The following is a 25,400-nucleotide window of genomic DNA, read 5'->3' on the forward strand; positions in this document are numbered from 1 at the left end:
CGCGAGCCAATCAGCGGGGGAGCCCCGGCGCTGCGCGCCTGCGCGGGGGCCGGCGCGGCGCTCCGAAACACAAGATGGAGGCGGCGGTGGCTGAACGGTGAAGCGGAGGCGGGATCAGCAACGAGGTGGTTCGGTGTCGAGCCTCTCCTAACTGCATAGCCGGTAATCGGGCCGCGCATAGCACCAGCACACGCCGCATGACGAGCACGGCACCACGCACCTCACCACTGGTCCGTCATTTGCCGCCCGAAAGCGGGAAGGAGAGAGCCGGGGGGGTGGGGGGACGGTGGCGGCGAGCGGGCGGGCTCCCTGCCACCGTCGCCATTTTGAGGCTTTTCCAGTGACGCCGCTCGGGAGCGCGGTCTGCTCAGCCTGCTGACGCCGATGCCCTGTCCTCATTCGGTCGGTAACTGTGTCCGATCTCGGGGGCCGCACTCCGCGCTTCGTACCCGAAGCGGCCCTGGAGTTTCGCGCTGCGCTGCCCGAACGCAAGCCTTCCCCTGGCTTGCTCAACCTGCGGCCGAGGATCTGGGCGGGCGGCATAGCCAGAGCATGCGCAGTCAGGCGCCAACCGCGCAGCGGCTCCATTGAGTGGCGCGGGCGCGCGGAGTGGGAGCGGAGGAAGAGGATGGGAGGGGGAGGGGCGACGGGGGCGTGAGGGTGGGGTGACGGGGGGCGCTTTCGGGCCGGAATGTGTTGGGGGGGGTGTCGCTTTCGGGCCGGAGTGTGTTGGGGGGGGTGTCACTTTCGGGCCGGAGTGTGTTGGGGGGGGTGTCGCTTTCGGGCCGGAGTGTGTTGGGGGGGTGTCGCTTTCGGGCCGGAATGTGTTGGGGGGGTGTCACTTTCGGGCCGGAATGTGTTGGGGGGGTGTCGCTTTCGGGCCGGAGTGTGTTGGGGGGGGTGTCGCTTTCGGGCCGGAGTGTGTTGGGGGGGTGTCACTTTCGGGCCGGAATGTGTTGGGGGGGGTGTCACTTTCGGGCCGGAATGTGTTGGGGGGGTGTCGCTTTCGGGCCGGAGTGTGTTGGGGGGGGTGTCGCTTTCGGGCCGGAGTGTGTTGGGGGGGTGTCACTTTCGGGCCGGAATGTGTTGGGGGGGTGTCGCTTTCGGGCCGGAGTGTGTTGGGGGGGTGTCGCTTTCGGGCCGGAGTGTGTTGGGGGGGGGGTGTCGCTTGCGGGCCGGAATGTGTGTTGTGGGGGTGTCGCTTGCGGGCCGGAGTGTGTTTTGTGGGGGTGTCACTTTCGGGCCAGAATGTGTGTTGGGGGGGGGTGTCGCTTTCGGACCGGAGTGTGTTGGGGGGGGTCACTTTCGGGCCAGAATATGTGTGGGGGGGTGTGTCACTTTCGGGCCGGAGTGTGTTGGGGGGGTGTCCCTTGCGAGCCGGAATGTGTTGGGGGGGGGGGGTGTTGCTTTCCGACCGGAGTGTGTGTTGTGGGGGTGTCACTTTCGGGCCAGAATGTGTTGGGGGGGGGTGTCGCTTTCGGGCCGGAATGTGTTGGGGGGGGGGTGTGTGTCACTTGCGGGCCGGAGTGTGTTGGGGGGGTGTGTGTGTCACTTTCAGGCCGGAGTGTGTTGGGGGGGTGTCGCTTTCAGGCCGGAGTGTGTTGTGGGGGTGTCGCTTTCAGGCCGGAGTGTGTGTTGTGGGGGCGTCGCTTTCGGGCCAGAATGTGTTGGGGGGGTGTGTCACTTTCGGGCCGGAGTGTGTTGGGGGGTTGTCGCTTGCGAGCCGGAATGTGTTGGGGGGGGTGTGTGTGTCACTTTCAGGCCGGAGTGTGTTGGGGGGTTGTCGCTTGCGAGCCGGAATGTGTTGGGGGGGGTGTGTGTGTCACTTTCAGGCCGGAGTGTGTTGTGGGGGTGTCGCTTTCAGGCCGGAGTGTGTTGTGGGGGTGTCGCTTTCGGGCCAGAATGTGTTGGGGGGTGTGTCACTTTCGGGCCGGAGTGTGTTGGGGGGTGTGTCACTTTCGGGCCGGAGTGTGTTGGGGGGGGTGTGTCACTTTCGGGCCGGAGTGTGTTGGGGGTGTGTGTCACTTTCGGGCCGGAATGTGTTGGGGGGTGTGTCACTTTCGGGCCGGAGTGTGTTGGGGGGGTGTCGCTTTCGGGCCAGAATGTGTTGGGGGGTTGTCACTTTCGGGCCGGAGTGTGTTGGGGGGTTGTCGCTTGCGGGCCGGAGTGTGTTGGGGGGGTGTCACTTGCGGGCCGGAGTGTGTTGGGGGGGTGTCGCTTGCGGGCCGGAATGTGTTGGGGGGTGTGTCACTTTCGGGCCGGAATGTGTTGGGGGGGTGTCACTTTTGGGCCGGAATGTGTTGGGGGGGTGTCACTTTCAGGCCGGAGTGTGTTGGGGGGGTGTCGCTTGTGAGCCGGAACGTGTTGGGGGGGTGTCACTTGCAGGCTGGAATGTGTGTGAGGGGTGTCACTTTCGGGCCAGAATGTGTGTGGGGGGGGTGTCGCTTGCGGAATGTGTTGGGGGGGGGGTGGTGCTTGCGGGCCGGAGTGTGTGTTGTGGGGCTGTCGCTTTCGGGCCGGAGTGTGTTGGGGTTGGGAGGGGTGTCGCTTGCAGGCCGGAATGTGTTGGGGGGGGGCGCTTGTGGGTCGGGTGATTGGGGGCATAAGGGACGAGCACTGGGGCAGGTGCATGAGGGAGGCTGAGGTTTGGATGATTGGAGAGTGTATGTATCTAGATGAGAAGTGAATAAGGCAGGTGAAGGGAGAGGATTGCCATGTGTTATTTCCTGGAGTGTGAATGTTTATGGAGCATGACCATTGATGTCTGGGTGGGTTAGGATGGGTTGTTGTGCAGTGCAGGTTGTGACTGATGTCAGAGACTAGTTGAAAGTTGGGGATGTGTGAAAGGCAGAGTTTGTAACTTTTTTACTGGATGTTGGGCATTCATTTGTCACTTGACATTAAGTTGTCCGTGACCAACTAGTAGTTTTTATGGTTGCCATTACTGCAGCTAACCTTTTATTCCAGATATTTTATGGGAGTTCTTTCAGATAGATTCAACACCACTTTGCCATGCAAGTAGGCCATAACTGATCTTACTTATTTCAGCTTTACATCCAGTCCATCATAGATTACTGTTTACTTTCTTGCTTATCAAGCTTGTATCATTGTTTGCCTTAAGTATACATTGACTGAACTTCCCTTTATGAAGTTTCCCTTAAGATTAGTAAAAGGGAGGGGAAATACATTTGTCTTAAATGGCCATCATTTTATTTCATAGACTGATACCAAGTTCTCAATTCTTCCACATTGCAATGTAGATGGGCAATAAATGCTGATCTTGCCAGTGTCCTCTGACTTTCTAAGTTGGGATGGAGTAGCCCAGGTTTCCTTGGATGGCACAGTGGTGTAGCAGTTACCAGTGCTGCCCCAGTTTCAGTGAACATTGATTCTCACCTTGTGTGGTGTTTTATATTCTCTACATTAGTGGCCTCCAACCTTGGCCTTAGTGAAAGGCAAGATCGACCTACTAAATCGGTTAGTCACAGGCATACACACCGGGCAGAAAAAACCGGAAGTAAAACCCCGCAACCCAGAAACAACCTCTCTTTACAAACAGCTTTCCATAGCGGGAGTATTGCTATATTACCATTATCATATTTAGTATTACTTATTTTTATAATGCTCCCATTACAACACCTTTAATTCAATGTTTCATTATTTAATTTTATTTCAACACGAAAAATAAATGAATAAAAATTGACTTGCACTCAGTGTGATGACTGGGGCTGAATACTTTCTCCTAGCTCCCTAGGGTTGCTAACTGTCCCGTGTTAGCCAGGACATCCCGTATATAGGGCTAAATTGGTTAGTCCCATACGGGACTACCCTTGTCCCATATTTTCCCCTGCTAAGATAGAGTGTTCCTATGAACCCGTTCGTAAGCCGAAATGGCATAAAGCAAAGAAGCAGTTGCCATTAATTTATACGGGAAAAATTTTTGAGTGTTCCCAGACCCAAAAAATAACCTACCAAATCATACCAAATAACACCTAAAATCACATGAGCATATAGTAAAAGCAGGAATGATATGATAAATATAGTCTATATAAAGTAGAAATAATGTATGTACAGTGTGTAGTTTCACTAAACAGAATCGGTAAGATTAAGCCAAAACCGATTCGTAGAAAAAAATCGGCACGTACATGCATGAGCACACACGTGCCCACGCAAGGCTTCATGGTCATGGTAGTCTTTCTCGGAGTAAACACAAGTGTCCCATATTTGACTGCTACTTTTGTCCCTTATTTGGGAGTGAGAAAGTTGGCTCATAACTACAGACAGCCAGTTTGAGACAATCTGTGAGGTGTTTGTCAGTAAGACAGCTCCTGTACTTAGATTTAATAATTTTCATCTGTTGCAGAACAGCGCCCTCGCAAACCTCCTGACAGACTGAATATTTGAATGGACAGTTTCCTTTGTTAGACTGAATGTTGAATCTGTCATGTTTTTCAGGTGTTTTGTATTGGTAAACTGTTACTGAGATACTAATATAAGTTTCAGAGGTACGCAAGATAATGACGCCACTGTTTTTTGTTTCCTAGTTATTTACATTTGGGGAATGTTGGAATTTAAAGGGGGATAAGTGTTCTAACATGAGCATTATAAAGATAAGTTAATACAAATTAGGATAATGATCATATAGCAATACCCCCTGCTACAGAAAGCTGTTTGTAAAGAGGTTGCTTCCGAGTTGTGGGGTTTTACTTCGGGTCTTTTCTACCGCGGTGCATGGCGGGGGAGCTGCACACATGCACTGGGCAGAAAGAACAGAACTAAAACTCCTCAACCCAGAAGCAATCTATCTTCACAAACAGCTTTCAGTAGCGGTAGTATTGCTATATTACCATTATCCTAATTAGTATTACTTATTTTTTATAATGCTCACATTACAGCAGTATTTGTGTATTTTTCATTTTTTTCGGGATCTACTGGGAAAGTCTCAAAGATCGACGGGTTGGCAACCACTACTCTACATGATTGCATTGGTTTCCTCCCACAAAAGATGCTTTGTTAATTTGGTTGGCTACTGTAAATTGCCACAAGTGTAGTAGGGACATAGAATTGAAGTGAAGTTAAGCGGGAAAATGTTACCAGAAAGTAAATAAGAGAATGGGAATGCTGTGAGAGCTGGCATAGACTAAATGAGTTAAGTCTTCCCATGAAGTATGAACTTGTTTCAGTCCCTGGATCGTTAATGTGTTTTCATAACTGCAGTGCTATTTCCTAAATAAAAGACTACTTTGCATTAAAAATAGTATCTTGTAAGTTTATTTCTTTGTATATGGTATGTAGATTTGGGTGATTTCCACCATTCCCATCCCACAGGAAAACAGTTAAATTTATCAGATAGATAGAGAGAGATATTTATATAATATTTCCAGTGGGATATAATTATTAGAGAGAATGAAAACAGGAGCTTTGGCCTGCTGAGGTCATATCTACCATTTTGCATCCATTTGTACTAATCCTATATTAATCCCATTTCTTTATTCTCACACTCATCAGCTTCTCTCAGATTCTCTTGCCACTCAATAGAGGCAATTTGCAGTGGCTAAATAACCTACCAATCTTCATAACTTTGGAATGTGGGAAGAAGCTGGAGCACATGGAGGAAGCCCAAGCTGTCAGACAGTGCCTTTGGTCTTGTGAGGCAGCAGCTCTACTAACTGCCATAGTGCAGCTTGGATTTAGAAAATTATGGTCCAATTTATACAAAAAATATTTTTTCTTGTACATGTTATATGGCTCTACTGTATGTAAAGTTTATTCAATTTGTTGGAAATTCTAATGAGATTAGTCCTTCATTTGACTTGCTGTGGCTGAATACCAACTAAATAGAAAGGTGAGGCATAAAAATAGATTTGAGACTTTTCATTGCCAAAACATTAACTTTTATTTGAATTTTACCAGTAGCTTATACATTACTGTCATTTTGTGTACTTTCAAAGGGATTAAAGAAAAGCCATTAGCCTATGCCTCTGTCCGTAATTGATGGGAAATGTAATGGGTATCTTGAAGGTTGGTAGAAGTTCCATTAATCTATTGTGTTTGAGCAATTGTAAACCATTTTAATGATTGAAACTGGTGAAACCTATAAAGTTAGGCACAAAGTTGTATGCATATTATTCCTTTGTTAAATGGTTAATTTTCCAGATGAGCGAATAAGATTTTGTTGCTCATGTTCTTGTTTAATGGGCTGATCTAGGTGCTGTGGTACATGTATCAAAAACACCACCAAAGTTATTCTCTTGAGGTGTGGAATATTTCTAATCTAGTCAAACCAGGGGATCATATCTGATGCAATGAGGGATACAGAAGAGCATGTTGAGAGAAGTACCAGATGTGTATAACAGACAAAAAACGCAATAATTTTACAATGCATAGATCAAATCAAATATCGGGAGATCTGTCACATATGGGTAATTGAAATTAATTGGGGGGAATGGAAGGGTTTGGGAAGAGATGGCTCATCTTTAACAATGGCACAAATCAGTTTGAGTGCTTAAGCCGCAATTGGAGCACAGGCAGCTGTGTTCAGTCAGAATTCTGAAATGAAAAATCAATTATACACCTGAAATCCCCACCATCACAAAATCCAGCCTTCAGCCAACTAAATTCATTTGAATGACATCAGAAAATACAACAAAAGGCATGGGACACTCATGATGTTGAAGATTTGCATTCCAGACTGGCCTTGTCTTGAGATAAGCTGTTTCTGTACCATTGTGACAAACACTGATAAATTTTGTTCTGCTCACAAATAAGCACAGAAAATTGAATCTGGTATATTATTACCCAGTGATCAGCAAAATGTCTGGTGTTGACTGCTATCTGGTCAGTCCTGTTGTACAGTAACCTACTTATCAATGCCCCAGTTTGGGTTTCACAAGAATCCTTTAGCTCTAAACTGCACTGTTGCCTTTTAATGATCAACTTGCCGTGACCAGTTTCTCATTCCCATCTGGTTAAACTGAAAATACTTGTAATTGGATGTGCCTTAGTCATCTCAATTCCTAGATGTCACTTCTTTGGGCAAGGTATCTGCTGCTTCAATAACATTTCCTCCATATTAAGATCAAAAATGGGGATGTCTGTTGATTGGGGCAATGTTCAGATTCATTCTCAACTCAGCAAATGAAACAGGTCATGGCTTGCATGCATCAAGCTATCAACAATGTTCTGACATGAGCTCTTAAGTGCCAGATAGTGATCATATAATAAAAATGAGAGACATGCTAAACTGAGTTTCTCCCCATCAACATTCTGGAATCCCCATTGATCAGATACTGGTCACAAAATAAGTGGATCCATGAACAAGTTGGAGTCTGAATGTCCTGTGGCAAGTGACACTATCACATTTTTCCCAATAAAGAAGGCACAAGCTAGCTTGATTAAAGTAGTTTCCACGTCTCAACGTGTGAAAATCAAGAAAAATATGTGAGTCTGTCCATGTTAAACATTCTTTCCCTGAACTACAGGTGCACAATGGCTGTATTGTGCTTCAACTACATATGCTTTATACCTTTTTTTTTACATAAGCTACTCCAACAGCACTTTCTTGATTCATGACCTCTACCCAAGAAGGGCAAAGGATTCATGTGCATGTAAGTGCTATCATTTGTAGGTTTCTGTCCAAATCACACTGTCTTGGAAATTGTTAATTGCTCTGTATCTGACTCCTGAAATCACCTCAACAGTATTTTAGGTGTACCTCTGTTGAAAGGGCTGCAGTAGTTCACGAAGGCTCTATCAGCTTCTTGATGCTAGTAATGGATGGACAATAAATGCAAACAAAATGCTGGAAATGTTGGAAATATTCAGTAGGGCATAATTAGAAACAGTTAATATTTTGTATCTGGGACCGTTCATAAGCACTAGAAAAATAAGCAAGTTAGTTTAGGTCACAATTTGGGAGAGGAGAATACGAGGGGTGATTGATATGTTTGTGGCCTAAGGTAGAAGGAGTCAATTTTAGAAAAAATAGCACATTTATTTTTCAACATAGTCCCCTCCGACATGTACACACTTAGTCCAGTGATCGTGGAGCATACAGAACTTGGACCTTCAGAAAGTGTCCACAGATGGGTGATTGATACGTTCGTGGCCTAAGGTAGAAGGAGATGAGTTATACAGCTCTCCTTAGATGCACATGCAAGTCAACTCTTTGAGTGATTATGAATTCATCGCCTACTGTAGGCCACGAACTTATCAATCACCCCTGATGAGTTGTTAACTTCAAACTTTAACCATATAACAATTACAGCACGGAATCAGGCAACCTTGGCCCTTCTAGTCCATGCCGAATGCTTACTCTCACCTAGTCTCACCGACCTACACTCAGCCCATAACCCTCCATCCTTTCCTGTCCATATACCTATCCAATTTTTTTGTAAATGACAATATCGAACCTACCTCTACCACTTCTACTGGAAGCTCGTTCCACCCAAATACAAATACTTTATTGTCACCAAACAATTACTCGAGCGTACAATCATCACAGTGATAATTGTTTCTGTGCTTCATGCTCCCTGAAGTACAAATCGAAGTAAATATAATAAAATTTAAATTTTAAATCATAATTAGAAAAGGGAAAGTACGGTAGTGCAAGTCAGGTCCAGATACACAGCTACCACTCTGAGTAAAGAAGTTCCCTCTCGTGTTACCCTTAAACTTTTGCCCCCTAACTTTCAACTCATGTCCTCTTGTTTGAATCTCCCCTACTCTCAATGGAAAAAGCCTATCCACGTCAACTCTATTTATCCCCCTCATAATTTAAAATACCTCTATCCAGTCCCCCAAGGTACAAACACCTTATGGGCAGCAGCGGGAATTGAACCCGGGTCACCTGTACTGTAAAGCATTGTGCTAACCACTATGCTACTGTGCTGCTAACTTTCTGCATAATCACTCACTCAAAGAGTTAAGCAGCATGTGCATGTAAAGAGAGCTGTATAACTCATCTCTTCCTACCTTAGGCCACAAACTTATCAATCACCTCTGCTGTGGACACTTTCTGGAGGTCCAAGATCCATATGCTCCACGACCGCTGGATTAAGTATGTAAATGTAGGAGGGGACTATGTTGGAAAATAAATGTGCGAGGTTTTCTAAAATTGACTCCTTCCACCTTAGGCCACCCATCATATCAATCACCCCTTGTATGTGGGACAAGGGGAATTTGGTTGCAGAGGAGACAATAAATTTTGCCCATGACAATGATATGCAGATCCTGAAAATGAATGAATAAAAGGCAGTGAGGTAAATTGTAAGTTAGAGTTCTTGCCTTTTAAAAATATGGACCCATCAGCTTTATACTTTACTAGGTTTTGTATTCCAGATACACAAAATAAATTTGGACTGTACCTGGAGCTGAATCTTTGGTTTTAGCCCATGCATACAGTAGTACTTTCTCAGGCAGAAAATTGAAGTTATTGCAGAGCAGAAGTATTGATGTTGATATTCTAGTCAGTACTTTATGTACTTTGTTCCTTCTGTGTTTACAGCAGCTGATGTTTCAGTTGCATTTCTTGCTTTTCTGGTGTACCTATGTATTGAAGTACTCAGCAGGCTTTTGAGGTGCAGGATGTGAATCCATTGTATAAAGAATTTTGTTAATTTCCTAAATTTTAAAATCAAGTTATTACAGCTTGTCATCTAAATCTTTAGTCATGAAAATTTTTAATTTATGTGAACTAATGTCAACATCGATATTTTTGTATGTGTAATGTCTATAGCTGCCATTTGGCTTGTTTTTCTCTTTATTTCAAGTTCAAGTTCAGTTTATTGTCATTCAACTGTACATACATACCACCAAACAAAACAGTGTTTCCGCTGACCAAGGTCCACCATACAGTACATGTAACTCACACACATAACACAAAGTAATATACGTTGAATACCCCTTACCCAAAATGCATGGGGCTGAGTGTATTTCAGATCTCAGATTTTTTGGGATTTTGAAATATACAGTGAGATAGCTTGAGATCGCCATAAATTCTCACTGAATTTATGTGCTTCTGGTAGACAGTCTTTGTCTTACACTTGTTCATCACAGATATGTTCCTAACAGTAAAAATTATTACACATCATAAATATAACGAGTGCAGGGTAACAAAAGCAGCACAGCAGCATGGGCAAAATACCTGAATCAGCTGTTGAACAACAAAAAACAGCACCAGGATATTAGTCTCCACCTACGATGGTGTGTTTTGATTAAAAGGTTACAGTACACTGTATTTTAGCTTTTGAATGAGGTATAAATACAATCATCTGTGTAAACTTGCTCTAGTGTTAGGTTTTCATCAATACCAATCTTGGCAAACTCATCATGAATTTCTTTGCTGCTTCATGATCAGGTGCTTTATCTTTTTAAAAAAATCTGCAACCATATATCTGAATCCATATATATTTCAAGTTGAATGGTTTATGAAGACTATTTTTGTACGGATGATCACTTAGTTCTAGGCTTCCCAAATGCAGTAAAACAGGGGAAAACACTGCGACTCCACAGTGACTGTGGAGAGAGAAATGATTTTTTATCCAAGCTATGTGTTCTTCAGCTCTGCTTTTCATTTGCTCTCGTTGAAAGTAAAAGGGTCCCTAGAGTAGTTAAATTCCACCCAAAGTAGGAACATTTTGCACAGATTGTGAATGCTGGAAGTGAAGCACAGCTTGGTGTTTTTTGGAGAAGAGACCAAATAGTTCTTCTGGAGCAAATGCATGTGGTTCTGGCAATGCCACTTTGTCTAAGCTACAGGGAATAAGAAGGAGAAGTCACTTTGGCAGGATTGGAGGGAAAAAGCGATCTTTTTTCCAGTCCTGCCAAAGGATCTTGGCTCAAAACGTCGACTGTACTTTTTTTCCCATAGATGCTGCCTAACCTGCTGAGTTCCTCTAGCATTTTGTGTGTTTCTTAGATTTCCAGCATCTGCAGATTTTCTCTTGTATTATGCTGCACTATTTTAATAAAGAAAATAAGATTGCTAGTTTAATCACAGTTAGCAGTGCACCTTTGTCCTGTTGAATTTCAAATGTATTGTGACCTAAGGGAATCATATTGTTTAAATGTTACTAAATTGAACAGGTTGAAGGCTACTGTGTCAATCTTTTCCATAATGTTACTGTTGAGTTCTTTCACTTTTTTTCTGTATATCTTTTGACCACAAACTAGTAATAAATTTTCTGCAACTATGCATAAACAAAATAACTTGTAGAATTAGAAATCATCTTCAATTACAAGAAGCTGTATCTTTGGTACTCCGCTACATTTTATGTACTTGATCTTCTGGAATAGGAATATGAAATATAAGACTTGCTAAAATAACTGCAGGGATTTTCTTTAAATAGTGAATTTATACATATAATGCTAGAGTTATCTAAATAGCAAATTCACTAGCTATGCAAACACAAGGAAATTCATTAGCTAAATTGTTACCCCACTACATAATGATTTTGGAAAATCTTTGAAAATGACAACGTTGACTGCCAATTTTATTTTCCTGATAGAATAATTTACCCTGCAACTTCAAACTCTGAAACTTCCTATTCCTCCTATATCTCTATATTGTTTTCTGGAAACTTCCTAAGGTGGCGTAATACCTCACAGTCTAGAAATCCAAATTAAATCCCAACCTTGGCTTTCTGTGTGGAGTTTGCATGTTGTGTCTGTGACTGCATGGGTTTCTCTGGTATATCCTGGTATCTTCCCATGTGCTAAAATGTACTGGCTGATAGATGAATTTTTGATACATTAATTGGCCAAGTTAAATTGACCCTATTGTAGGTGGATAGTAGGAGAATCAGTTAGGAATGGGAAGGTTGTTGGTTCTGACATGGTGGGCTGAAGGGTCTATTTCTAGATGCATGAAACTTCTGGGATTGAAGAGATCTCAGAATTAATCACCATAGTGCTAAGGTTCAGTAGTTAAATTCTATTTATTAAAATTCTGCTACCTATGTAATTCTTGCATTGCATTATATAAATACATTGGATTCCAATTAATTGGGACACATCAGGACCAATACCTTTTGGCCCAATTAACTGGTTGCTCCAATTAGTCGAAGTATCATGGAAATAGTTAAAGAAGTATAAAAAGGCAAGCTACCGTTTAACTGAGTAACAAATTATGAAATACAAAACAAGTTAGAACACTACCAATGCTACTACAGTACTAGAAAACTATGTATTTGTTCCTAATAGTTATCGACATGAATTCATCCAGTGTACAATGCCATATTCTTTTGATTGACTGTAAATGAACAAAATCAAGCAGACACCTAGTCCAGATAATGGACTGGTTTCATATAATTGTTCTCAGCAATTACATCCTCAAACTTTTCATTTTTCATTGTAACATTCAAGATGATTGTTGATGCCTTTAAATTCTTTGTAGTTTCCAACTTGTTAATTAGTGAAATAATTTCATTTTCAGTCTGGTAATCTGGCATCTCGAAGTCTGAATGTTTGAAACCACAGTGAGTGAAACAGTTCTAAATTGTCTTTGCTTATTTCTTGCCAAATAACAGTGGCAAAAATTAATGCTTTTTTAACAGACACAACTGACACTATTTAAAAACTGTTCATTCTAAGCACGGTGTAATGAATTGACTTTATTACTTGCATCCTTCGTATACATGAGGAGTAAAAATCTTTACGTCTCTGTCTAAATGTGCAATGTACAGTTGATAGTTTATAATAAATATTATGTACAACAGGATAGTCAATATAACATAGAAATATAGTTGTATCAGCATGAGTTAATCAGTCTGATGTCCTGGTGGAAGAAGCCGTCCCGGAGTCTGTTGGTCCTGGCTTTTATGCTGCAGAACGATTTCCCAGATGGGAGCAGCTGGTACATTTGGTGGTTGGGGTGACTCGGGTCCCCAATGATCCTTCGGGCCCTTTTTACACACCTGTCTTTGTAAATGTCCTGCATAGTGGGAAGTTCACATCTACAGATGCGCTGCGCTGTCTGCACCGTTCTCTGCAGAGTCCTGTGATTGAGGGAAGTACAGTTCTCATACCAAGCAATGATGCAGCCAATCAGGATGCCAAATGGCCACACAAGTTCACGCAAAAGACACTAGTTAGAAACTGCAAACAAGAGGAAATCTGCAGATGCTGGAAATTCAAACAGCACACACAAAATGCTGGTGGAACGCAGCAGGCCTGACAACATATATAGGAAGAAGCACTGTCCACTAACAAAGTCCTGACAAAGGGTCTGGGCCCGAAACGTCAGTGTTCCACCAGCATTTTGTGTGTGTAGTTAGAAACTGGTAAGTATCCTGTCCCAATTAAGTGGCATCATCTCCCAAATAAACGAAGGGAATCCCAGCTATTTCCTTGATTAGTTTATTTCTTTAAGTGTTGTACCAAATAAGTCGCTGTCTGGATTAATCAATGTCCCAATTAACTGGAATCCACTCCAACAATTACAGCAAGAAACAATAAGGAACTTTGACACATTTGGACTTAAGTACTCAGTATTGGAGCATGTGCACTTAACCTTTGAACAATGATTTGTTTTACCTTAAATAGTTTGATACTAGACTCAAGGAAAGGCGTGGATAGGTGAAGTCATATTGGCTTCTACAGAATTATTAGTTTTTGCTTTGTATCAATCAATTTGCAAACTCTTAATGGAGAATATGTTATTTAACTTATTTGATTCTTGTATCTTAATTGAAATGATTTTGTGTTTTAATATTTTAGGGTATTTAACTGGAAGTTTTACAGTTGGGCGACTAGTGCAAATTCTGGCTTGAATAGAATGTTTGCTTCACAAAGTGTGTCATGGGGTAATTGACTTGTCCTCTTAATTTGTAGGGCAGATACAAACAAAATGGCAAGTGAAAATCACAGCAGCCCTCAAGCAGGGGATCCCACAACAATGATCCGTCCAGCAAGTACTTCTGACCAAGGACAGCCCTCATCGCCAAAGGCTGGCAAACCTTTGGTGCAGGATCTGCCAGGTGACAGCTAAGCCTCTGATTAATTCTCTCCTATTTTTTAAGCTTTAATTTTGTCCTGTGTTCACTAGGCAAGCATTTCAGGCATTGCAAGTGGATCTGTGTCAATGAAATTGGCAAAGAAATTATCAAGTTTTCCGTTTTCATGAAAGAAGGTGCAGAAAACTTGGAAATAGTGGAGGACTGTAAGTATAGAGTGAACAAAGAGCTCAAAGAGATTCCAGTTAGTAATTTTTTGAGAAGTTAATGAGACTGAAAAGTGATAGATTACCAGTATCTAATGACCTGCATTCTAGGGTATTGAAACTGATGGCTAAGGATAGAGTGAAACCATTGGCTGTAATCATTCACAATTCTAGTGTGATTCCCATCATTTGAACAGAAGGAAATATATATACACTATTTAAATTCGAAGTTCAAATTAAGTTTATTATCAAAATGTATATACATCACCATGCACTACCCTGAGATTCATTTTCTTGTAGGAATTCACAGAACAAAGAAATTCATTAGAATCAATGAAAAATTACATGCAGAGAGTGACAAGCAACTAGTGTGCAAAAGAAGACAACTTGTAAAAATGCAAAGAAGGAATAAATAATAATAAAATAAATAATATTGAAAACATGAGTTGTAAAGTCCTTAAAAGTAAATCCATAGGTTGTGGGGTCAGTTCAGTGTTAAGGTGAGTGAATTCAGAAGCCTGATGGTTAAAGGGTAATAACTGTTCATCAGCCTGGGGTTGTGGGACCTAAGGCTCCTCTTACCACCTGCCCGATAGCAACAGTTGAGAAGAGAGCATGGTCTGGATGGTGGGGGTTTTTGATGATAGATACTGCTTTCTTGTAGCAGTGCTCCTTATAGATGTGCTCAAAGGTGAGGAGGGGTCATCCTCTGAAGGACTGGGCTGTATCCACTACTTTTTGTAGATTTTTCCATACTTAGGCATTTTCTGGTCCTGGTGCAGCCAGTCAGGATATTCTCCATTGTACATCTATAGGACATGATGAATTTGCACAAGCCTCTAGTAAAGTAGAAGTAGTAAAGTGATAATGTAATATCACTTAAATTATGGTCCCAGAACTTATCTTCTAAAATAACACCAACGAATTTAAAGTTACTACCGTTTTCCACCTTCATTTCCCTGATGAGGACTAGCTCATGGGCCCTCAGTTTCTTGCTCATGTAGTCAATAATCAGCTCTTTGGTTTTGCTGATGTTGAGTGAGAGTTTGTTGTGCCACCATTCAACCAGATTGTCAGTCTCCCTGCTATATGCTGCTTTGTCACCATCTTTGATTTGCCTAACAACAGTGGTGTTGTCAGCAAATTTAAATATGGCATTGGAGATGTACTTAGATGTATTAAACTCACAGCCTTGTGGTGCACATGTGCTGATGGTGAGTGTGGAGGAGATACTGTTTCCAATCCATACTAACCAGGGTCTGCAAGTGAGGAAATCAATGTCCAGTTGCACAGAGTTATCAAAGCCTAGGCTTTGGGCTTAATGATTAATTTCATGGGGATGATAGTGTTGAATGCTGAGCTGTAGTCATTGAAGAGTATCCTGATAAGTGCATCTTTTCTGTGCATATGTGCAGAGCCAATGAAATGGAATGCTGTTACCCTGTTGTGATGGTAGGCAAATTGGAGTGGATCCAAGTCACTCATCCTGTACACATCAGACTACCAATATAACTCGGAGTCCTGCCATGTGCAGAAGTTCGCTGATGACACGGCCATAGTGGGGTGTGTCAGGAATGGACAGGAGGAGGACTATAGGAAACTGATACAGGACTTTGTGATATGGTGCAACTCAAACTACCTGCGTCTCAATATCACCAAGACCAAGGAGATGGTGGTGGACTTTAGGAGATCTAGGCCTCATATGGAGCCAGTGATCATTAATGGAGAATGTGTGGAGCAGGTTAAGACCTACAAGTATCTGGGAGTACAGTTAGACGAGAAGCTAGACTGGACTGCCAACACAGATGCCCTGTGCAGGAAGGCACAGAGTCGACTGTACTTCCTTAGAAGGTTGGCGTCATTCAATGTCTGTAGTGAGATGCTGAAGATGTTCTATAGGTCAGTTGTGGAGAGCGCCCTCTTCTTTGTGGTGGCGTGTTGGGGAGGAAGCATTAAGAAGAGGGACGCCTCACGTCTTAATAAGCTGGTAAGGAAGGCGGGCTCTGTCATGGGCAAAGTACTGGAGAGTTTAACATCGGTAGCTGAGCGAAGGGCGCTGAGTAGGCTACGGTCAATTATGGAAAACTCTGAACATCCTCTACATAGCACCATCCAGAGACAGAGAAGCAGTTTCAGCGACAGGTTACTATCGATGCAATGCTCCTCAGACAGGATGAAGAGGTCAATACTCCCCAAAGCCATTAGGCTTTACAATTCAACCGCCAGGACTTAAGAACTTTTTAAAAGCTATTATTAATGCTTTTTGAGATAGTGATTTAGATGCATATCATATTTTTTTACTGAGTTAAGAATTGTATGTAATTAGTTTTGCTATAACAAGTGTATGGGACATTGGGAAAAAAAAGTTGAATTTCCCCATGGGGATGAATAAAGTATCTATCTATCTATCTATCTATCTATCATCAGGGATGAATTGATATGCTTCATGACCATCCTCTCAAAGCACTTCATCGTAGTGGATGTAAGTGCTACTGGATGATAGTCATTGAGGGTGGTTACCATGTTTTTCTTGGCTGCCAGTATGATTAAGTCCTGCTTGAAGCAAGTGTGTACCTCAGACTGCTGAAGCAAGAGGTTAAAGTTGTCAATAAACCACTTTTTTGAAACTTTCTGGATTTGTATCTAGTAAAATAAATGCCAGTAACTGACGTAGTGTTTTTGGACTTTCGGAAGGTCTTCATAAAAGCTGCTGTACAAAAGATTATTAAATAGGGAAAAATTTGAAGTGGATTGAAAATTAGTTATTGGGCAGAAATCTGGAGAAATAAAAGGATAAACTTTGTGTTAGGAGGTAATAACCATTAGGGTGTCACAGGGATTAGCCCCAACTGTTCCCAAGCTATTATTACTGATTTGGATGCAGGGGTCAAGTGTAATGTATCCCAGGTGAGCTGCAGATATAAAATTGGATGATAATTTGGTGATATAGTTAGTAAATAGACTGTGATACGGAAGTTGAAATATAAAAGTGTAAAATAATTAGGTGATCCTGTTTAGTATTCTGATAGATTGAAAGTTATTGATGTTACAGAAATCATTTGAAGTTATAGCATGCAAATACAGCAAAATATAGGAAAGTAAATGGAGTTCTGATGAAGGTTCTTAAGCTTGAATTATTAACTCTTTCCATAGATACTACCTGTCCTATTGTTGTTTCTAGCAATATCTGTTTTTAATTAAGGCAAGTGCTACATTGTCCTTAATTGCAAGAAGATTTGAATACGAGATTAGTGATGTCTTTCTCCAATTATTTCAAGCCTTTTTGAGATTGCATGTAGAATATTTTGAATATTTTGTACAAGTTTGATCTCCCTACCCAAGAGAAGACAATCTTGTGATAGAGGAAGTTTAACAAGGGTTTAATTTGATTCTTGCAATGACAAGTTTATTACGTGAGGACAGACAGTTCAGAATTTAGGACAGTAGGAGTGATCTCATTCAAATATTTACAATTCTTATGGGATTTGGGTAGATAGAATTTTGATATTTCTGAAGTTTGGGGTGTTTAGAACCAGGGATCAATCTCATTACCTCTGGGGGTTTTCCTGGAGTTTGTGCAGGGTGCTATGTACAACAAATTTCATGACATATTCCAGTGATATTAAACCTAATTCTGATGTGTTTGTGCTTTTCTTTGTCTTTGAAACTTCTTGTGACATATTTGTAGATCTGAAATGTTGGAAGGTATTTATGGTTAGGGATTTTCCAGTTGTGAAAAATGTTGAATTTGAGTAGGTTTTTAAAAGGCTTCTGTTAAGTTTCTTTGGGACCAGATACAGACATTAGCAAGGTGAAATGTTGCCTTTAATGCTTGTTTAAAGCTACATTTTTTGAATTTCTTTGTCTTTTAAGGATTGATTTTTGCGTGACAGCCAATTTATAAATAATCACATATTTAGTTTGGACTTTTCAACATTTTTATTGGTTGGGAAACAAGTATTGACTTAGAAATACCATGATCTCTATTATTTCAGTTAATCTCCTTTTAAAGATGTTGTTTATTAGTCTTAAGTATCTTCATTTGTTCTAACCCCTTTAAATGATGCACTCAAAACTTTGTCAATTCTATTTATCATAAGGGAGCTTTTATATCATATGTTCACTCATTGAATTTGCATTTATCAAACAAGCAGTGATTTGCTCCAAGAAAATATTAAGTTACTTATCTGATTGCTTCTTCTGTATGTGTATGTGGACTGGGAAGAATGAAAAGGACCAGGCACTCCATTACACTACTTCTAGTAGTGTCCATTACTTCTAGCTGCCTATCACCTCTGTCATGATTCTGCCATCTTCTACTACTCATAGTGCTTTCCCCTTTCATTCCTTCTTCACCTCTCCAGCCTTTCCCCTCCACACCCCTTGATCTTCCCTCTGATTGGTTTTTCACCTGGCACCTTCCACCCTCCCCCCACCTTCTTTATAGGGCCCCTGCCCCCTCCTCCTTCAGTCCTGACGAAGGGTCTTGGCCCAAAACGTTGACTGCTCATTTCAACAGATGCTGCCCGACCTGCTGAGTTCATCCAGCTTGTTTGAACGTTTTGATTTGAACACAGCATCTGCAGTATACTTCGTGCTTGTAGTCCATTACACTCATGTACAGTCCTGTACATGAGTGAATATGAGCTTTGTGCAATCACAAAAGTCTCCAGAGGGGTAGAATGAAAATTGGCAGAGGAATAGAATGGAGGATGCATGTCCAATCTACTATACTTCAGTTTGCTAGACAAGCTTTAAAACTTTAATCTCATTGCATCTGGCACTTCATTAAGTTGAATACAGCACTATTTTCAAATTCTTAGCTAACCTGGTAAAAACAAGATGGCATGACCTCACCTTGACTAATCTTTGGTTAAAGTAAATTTTATGTGTCATTGACAGTTCATTTCACTTCATTTTTAATTAATTTTAACCTTGAGTGTATTCTTTTCAGATGAGCTGGTGCAGGCAGGATGGTCAAAGTGTTGGAGTAGGAGAGAAAACAGGCCATATTACTTCAATAAGTTTACCAATCAGTCACTGTGGGAAATGCCTGTGTTTGGACAGCATGACATCATTGTAAGTAACCAAATTCTTAACCTGCATCATGTAAGTCTTGGTCAAACCATTACTCTCCCGTTTTTAGCCTCAAAGACTCAGGAGGGCATAATGCTAATGCAAAGTGTATTGTTTGCAGGTGAGTTTGTAATTAGTTATCTTCCCTGATTGGGTCCACTGTTAATAAGTACTGGTAAATGAAGAATCGTTGCCTCTCTGCACTTGGTATTTATTGTGTTTAATATTAACAGTAAGACTTGTGAATTTTGGTAGGATGTTATAAAGTGATTAAAACCAAATATTTGCTCCATGGTGATTCTTCATGATCTGAATCCAGCTTGTTCCAGAATGCTGCAAACAAACACAAGCCTCAAATATTCTAATAGGTAATAATTGATAGTTGTTATGTTAGTTTTGATTCCATTTTTATAGAAACTATTATTAATTTTTTACTGTAATCATTAGATTATCTAATTTTGTAGATTTTTAAAAAACTTTATGAATGACTGTATTTCTCTTGTTCTGCAAGTATTCTGTAACTGGTGTTACGTATTCGGGCAACAATAATATAGATGAGTTAGGCAAGGGGTTTTATAACGAATAACACGTTTATTAAACACTGATAACAAACCCCCTTCAAATGTAAACAAACCCAAACAATGATCCGAGCTCAGCTGCTGACAGCTGGTCAGACAGTTCTTAATAGCTTTGCAGTCTCAAACAGTCTTTAAAGTAGTATTGAAAAAACCAGTTCTCCAAAGCGATATGCCGAATGAAAGCAGTATTTTAAAACGATATGCCGACAGTTCAAAAGCTCACGGTACTTTTAAAAGGAGAGACTTTTTAAAGCGATTTAAATTCTCTTCCACGTCGATGTCCTTCGATTCCCAGCGTCGAACTCCCACGTCGAATTTTATTAAATATAACAACTTAAAGTGACTGACCTCTCTTCCACACTATTCTCAAACCCTTTCTGGTCATCCCAGGGGTCAACAGCGAGAATAGTCAACGAAATCCTTCCGAATGAGGATTACACAAGGTCGAAGTCAATCCATCGAAAATCGATTCTTCTCGATCTGTCTTCCAAACTTCACTCTCCATCAGCAAAGAAACCGTTGGCTCTGACCTTTTAAACTTTAGGCATTATACAAAACTTCATTTTTAACTAAACTGCGTCATCCTTTTAAATCACACAGTAACATGAAGTCATCTTGGCAAATCCAGCCACGAACTGCCCCACCTGACAGGGTGGGTCTTCCTTTTATACCCTGTAGAAAAAAACCTGTCACATGACCTCTACTGGCGGGAAAATGACATCACTCCACCATTACCTCATGTCCAGTATAACTTCAACCCCAGTCACGTGACAAGGGTACCACTGTCACGCGTCACGGGTACGTAACACCTCCCTCCAAAAAAAACATTTTTGGTCTGTCAAGAACAAAAATTTTTAACAATTACTTACAAAAAAAAACAAATGTATAAATCATATAACATACACAATATACAATACAGTAGGAGTGTTACAATAAAAAAAAAACCACTCCAAAAAAAAAACATTCAACATCGAGATAGACAATCAGCAACCACATTATCTTTACCTTTAATATGAGTTATCACAATATTGTACTCTTGTAACATCAAACTCCAATTTAACAATCTTCTGTTTTTGTTTTTCATCTTACTCAGAAAAACTAACGGATTATGATCAGTGTAAACAATAAGTGGTTTTTGAGTTGTACCAACATATACCTCAAAATATTCCAAAGCTAAAACAAGAGATAACAATTCTTTCTCTATTGTTGAATAGTTTCTTTGATGCTTATTAAATTTCTTAGAAAAGTAAGCTACTGGATGATCAACCTCATCACCCTCATTCCTTTGCATCAATACTGCTCCCGCAGCTTCATCACTAGCATCCACAGCTAATGAAAAAGGTTTTTCAAAGTCAGGTGCCTTAAGCACAGGTTGTTCACATATCATTGTTTTCAATTTTTCAAATGCTTCCTGACAAAACACTGTCCATACAAACTTCACATTCTTCTGCAGAAGATTAGTTAATGGAAGGGCAACATTAGCAAAATTCTTACAAAATTTTCGATAATATCCTACCATTCCCAAAAACCTTCTGAGAGTTTTTTTTCCCCGTTGGAGTGGGAATTTCCAAAATTGCCTGAACTTTTGCCTGAACAGGAGCTACCTTACCTTGACCCACAACATAACCAAGGTAAGTCACAGTAGCATGTCCAAATTCACTCTCGGCTAAATTAATAGTCAAGTTAGCTTTTGAAAGCTTTTCAAACAATTTCTCCACCGCAATAAGGTGTGCTTCCCAAGTATCATTTCCTGTCACTAAATCATCAATATAAGCATCAGTATCTTTCAATCCCTGAATCACAGAATTAATCATCCTCTGAAAAGTACCTGGAGCATTCTTCATCCCAAATGGAAGAACATTATACTCATATAACCCAGATGGAGTTACAAATGCAGAAATCTCTCTACCTCTGTCCGTTAATGGAACACACCAATACCCTTTCAATAAATCAATCTTTGTAAGGAACTTTGCTTTTCCAACCTTATCTACACAATCATCTACTCTAGGAATTGGATATGCATCTGTTTTCGTTACAGCATTCACCTTCCTATAGTCTGTACAAAACCTAATACTACCATCAGGTTTTGGCACCATAACACATGGCGAACTCCAATTCGAGTTAGAATGTCTAATAATATCATTCTCTAACATGTATTCAATTTCTTTCTCAGCAAGTTCACATTTTTCCATGTTCATCCTATATGGATGTTGTTTAATAGGTTTGGCATCTCCAACATCTACATCATGTGAAGCTATAGTAGTCCTTCTAGGAACATCTGGAAACAAATCCTTATACTTAAAAATCAATTCCTTCATCTGTTGTTTCTGCTCTAGCTGTAAATGTGCTAATTTCTCATCCATATTTTCCAAAATAGTCGAATTAGGTAACCTAACAGAAACAATGTTAGATTTAGAATGAAAGTCAGATGAATCATCTATCATGTTCCCAGTTAAATCCAACTCATTCTCACTAACCACAACAGTCACAGTATCAGATTGTTTCCCAAAATATGGTTTAATCATATTTATGTGGCAAAGTTGTGTTGACCTTCTACGATCTGGAGTTTTTATTACATAATCCACATCATTAACTCTAGACACAATTTCATAAGGTCCATGAAATCTAGCTTGTAAAGGATTTGTCTGCACTGGGAAAAAAACCAACACCTTATCTCCAGGCTTAAACATCCTCATCCTAGCTTCCTTATCATACCAAGTTTTCATTTTCTCCTGAGCCAACTTCAAATTTTCCTTGGCTAAGCTACAAGCTCTATGTAACCTGTCCTTAAATTTCAAAACATAGTCCAACAAATTAGTATGCACTTCCTTACTAATCCACTGTTCCTTCAATAAAGCTAAAGGTCCTCTAACTCTATGTCCAAACACAAGTTCAAATGGACTAAACCCTAAAGATTCCTGTACCGATTCCCTTACTGCAAATAAAAGTAAGTTTATACTCTCATCCCAGTCACTTTCATTCTCCACACAATATGTCCTAATCATATTCTTGAGAGTAGAATGAAACCTCTCCAAAGCACCTTGCGATTCTGGATGGTATGCAGACGAAGTAATTTGCTTAGCTCCCAATTTATAAACTATCTGTTGAAACAATCCAGACATAAAATTACTACCTTGATCAGTTTGTATTTCCTTAGGCAATCCAAAATAAGTAAAGAATTTTATAAGAGCCTTCGTCACAGTTTTAGCTTTTATATTCCTAAGTGGTACTGCCTCTGGAAACCTAGACGAAGTACACATGATAGTCAACAAATACTGATAACCAGTTTTTGTCTTTGGCAATGGACCAACACAATCTACAATAACTTTAGAAAACGGTTCACCAAATGCTGGAATAGGTTGTAATGGAGCTACTGGTGTAACCTGATTTGGTTTACCCACAATTTGACAAGTATGGCACGTCTTACAAAACATCGCCACATCTTTTCTTAAACCAGGCCAGTAAAAATGTTTTAAAATCTTGTCCACAGTTTTCCTTACCCCTTGATGTCCACCTAAAGGCACACTATGAGCTAAAGTCAAAATCTCATTCCGATAAACTTTAGGAACAACTACCTGATAAACAACATTCCATTCCTCACTTGCAGGAATTGTAGGCGACCTCCACTTTCTCATCAACACTCCTTTTTCCAAATAATATCCTACTGACACCTTCTCAATTTCACTACCTAGTAAAGCTTGTTCCCTTAATTTTATAATCTCAGGATCTCTATTCTGCTCTGCTATCATCTCCTTCCGAGACAAAGATAAATCTTCATAGTCAGACTTACTCCCAGAATCTTGTTCAAACAACGAAGGTAAGAAAGTTTCTGACACATCCTCAAAACTCGAATCCTGAGTTGAACAGTCATGAGTAACAACCTCATTCTGCACATCAATTTTTTTAGCCATAGCTCTAGTCACAACACAAGAAAAATCTGTGTTAGAATTCACCTCTGGTTCCTCTGATTCCATTGTCAAATGCACTTCAGGAAAAACTTGTCCACCTGCCAAGTCATTACCTAACAATAAAGAAATACCCTTCACAGGTAAGCTATGCTGTAATCCTACCTTAACAAATCCTGTAACTAACCCTGACTTTAAATTTACTTCATGTAAACGTACAGGCATAAAATCACTTCCAACACCTCTTATGTAATTTACCTCACCAGTATCACTCTCTTCATTAAACTTCAACACACTATCTAACATCAGTGATTGAGAAGCTCCAGTATCCCTAAGAATTTTTATTGGCACCAGAGTAGATCCTTCTTTCAAGGATACAAACCCTTCAGTTATAAAATGATCATATCCCTTTCTAACTTTGTCAGACTCTAACAAATCCTCATTTGTGTTTACCAAACCCTGTAACTTTACAGGTGCTTTAGTATGTTGCACACAAGCATCTGGAACTGCTTCCTTCTCTTTCTTTTTCAATTTGAAACAGTTAGCTATTACATGGCCAGGCTTCTTACAATAGTTACAAATAAGACCAAACTGTCTTTCCTTCACAGGTTTTCCTTCCTCCTTACCTCTCTCATTAACCTCTAATTTAATTTCTGATTTACCTTGAGTCTCCATATTATTTTTCCTCTTAAAAATTCTACCCTGAGGAAATTTATTCTTATGGATTAAAACATACTCATCAGCTAATCTAGCACAGTCCTGCAATTTATCAGTATCCCTCTCATTTAAGTAGGTCCTTACTTCAACAGGAATGCTTCTTTTAAATTCCTCCATCAAAATCAGCTCTCTCAATGTATCATAGTCCTCATTTACATTTTTAGAAGAAACCCATCTCTCAAAACACATAGCTTTATCATAGGCAAATTCCACATAAGTCTTTTCCACAGACTTTTTCAAACTCCTGAATTTTTCCCTGTACGCTTCTGGGACCAACTCATACGATTTGAGAATATTTTCTTTCACAATATCATAATCTAATGCTTGCGCAGCAGTTAAAGCTGTGTAAACGTGTCGTGCCTTTCCTTTGATTACACTCTGTAATAACACTGACCATTTATCTTTCGGCCACTCTGACATCCGAGCAATAGTTTCAAAATGTTGAAAATATCTCTCCACTTCTGTTTCACTAAATGGAGGGACCAATTTAATTTCTTGGCTAGCAACAAACGGTTTTTTAGAATCAGCAGACTGTTCTACAGACCTTAATTTCTCCATTGCATATTCAAAATCCCTTTGCTTTTGCTCAATTTCCAATTTACACCTTTCTAACATCATTTGTTCAATTTGCAACTGCATCTCCAGATTACTTATTGGAAACGATTCTAAAATCGATTCTTCAAAATGACCCGAAGCCACAAAATGTGATGCGATCTTTCTCTGTATTACAGCTTTTGAAGTAGTTGGCAAAATCCCTTTAAGATGCAACCGATTCGCAAGTTCAGAGACTTCAGTTTTTTTCGCCTTCGCTAACAAATCCGCGTCTGGCGAATCCAGAAACTCATCAATATTCATCGTTGCCGAATACCACTCACAAGCCAAACAAACAAAAAAAAATCGAGCAATCCCCGTTACCAAAACACCGATTCAAAATTCAAAAAACTTTCCAAACCCAAATAATTCAAT

At 40.6% G+C, this 25,400-nt stretch overlaps 1 protein-coding gene across 6 annotated transcripts in view; it reads left to right on the forward strand.

Moving 5' to 3' along the window:
* The first annotated feature begins 22 nt into the window (after positions 1 to 22).
* The window catches only part of pcif1 (phosphorylated CTD interacting factor 1), a 127,373-nt gene continuing 101,995 nt past the window's right edge, over positions 23 to 25,400 (forward strand). For 3 of the 6 annotated variants that reach the window (XR_012100841.1, XM_073061558.1, XM_073061562.1), the window contains exons 1-3: positions 23 to 162; positions 13,831 to 13,976; positions 19,113 to 19,237. Coding sequence is in view for 5 of the 6 variants with exons in the window: in XM_073061558.1 (XP_072917659.1) it covers positions 13,847 to 13,976; positions 19,113 to 19,237 (255 nt within the window). In the remaining variant the exon portion in view is untranslated. Of the gene's footprint in view, positions 163 to 381; positions 403 to 5,508; positions 6,022 to 13,830; positions 13,977 to 19,112; positions 19,238 to 25,400 lie in introns of those variants that run through there. The other 3 variants (XM_073061560.1, XM_073061559.1, XM_073061561.1) reach the window with 3 other exon arrangements.

The sequence above is a fragment of the Hemitrygon akajei genome, chromosome 11 (assembly GCF_048418815.1).
Source record: "Hemitrygon akajei chromosome 11, sHemAka1.3, whole genome shotgun sequence".
NCBI lineage: Eukaryota > Metazoa > Chordata > Chondrichthyes > Myliobatiformes > Dasyatidae > Hemitrygon > Hemitrygon akajei.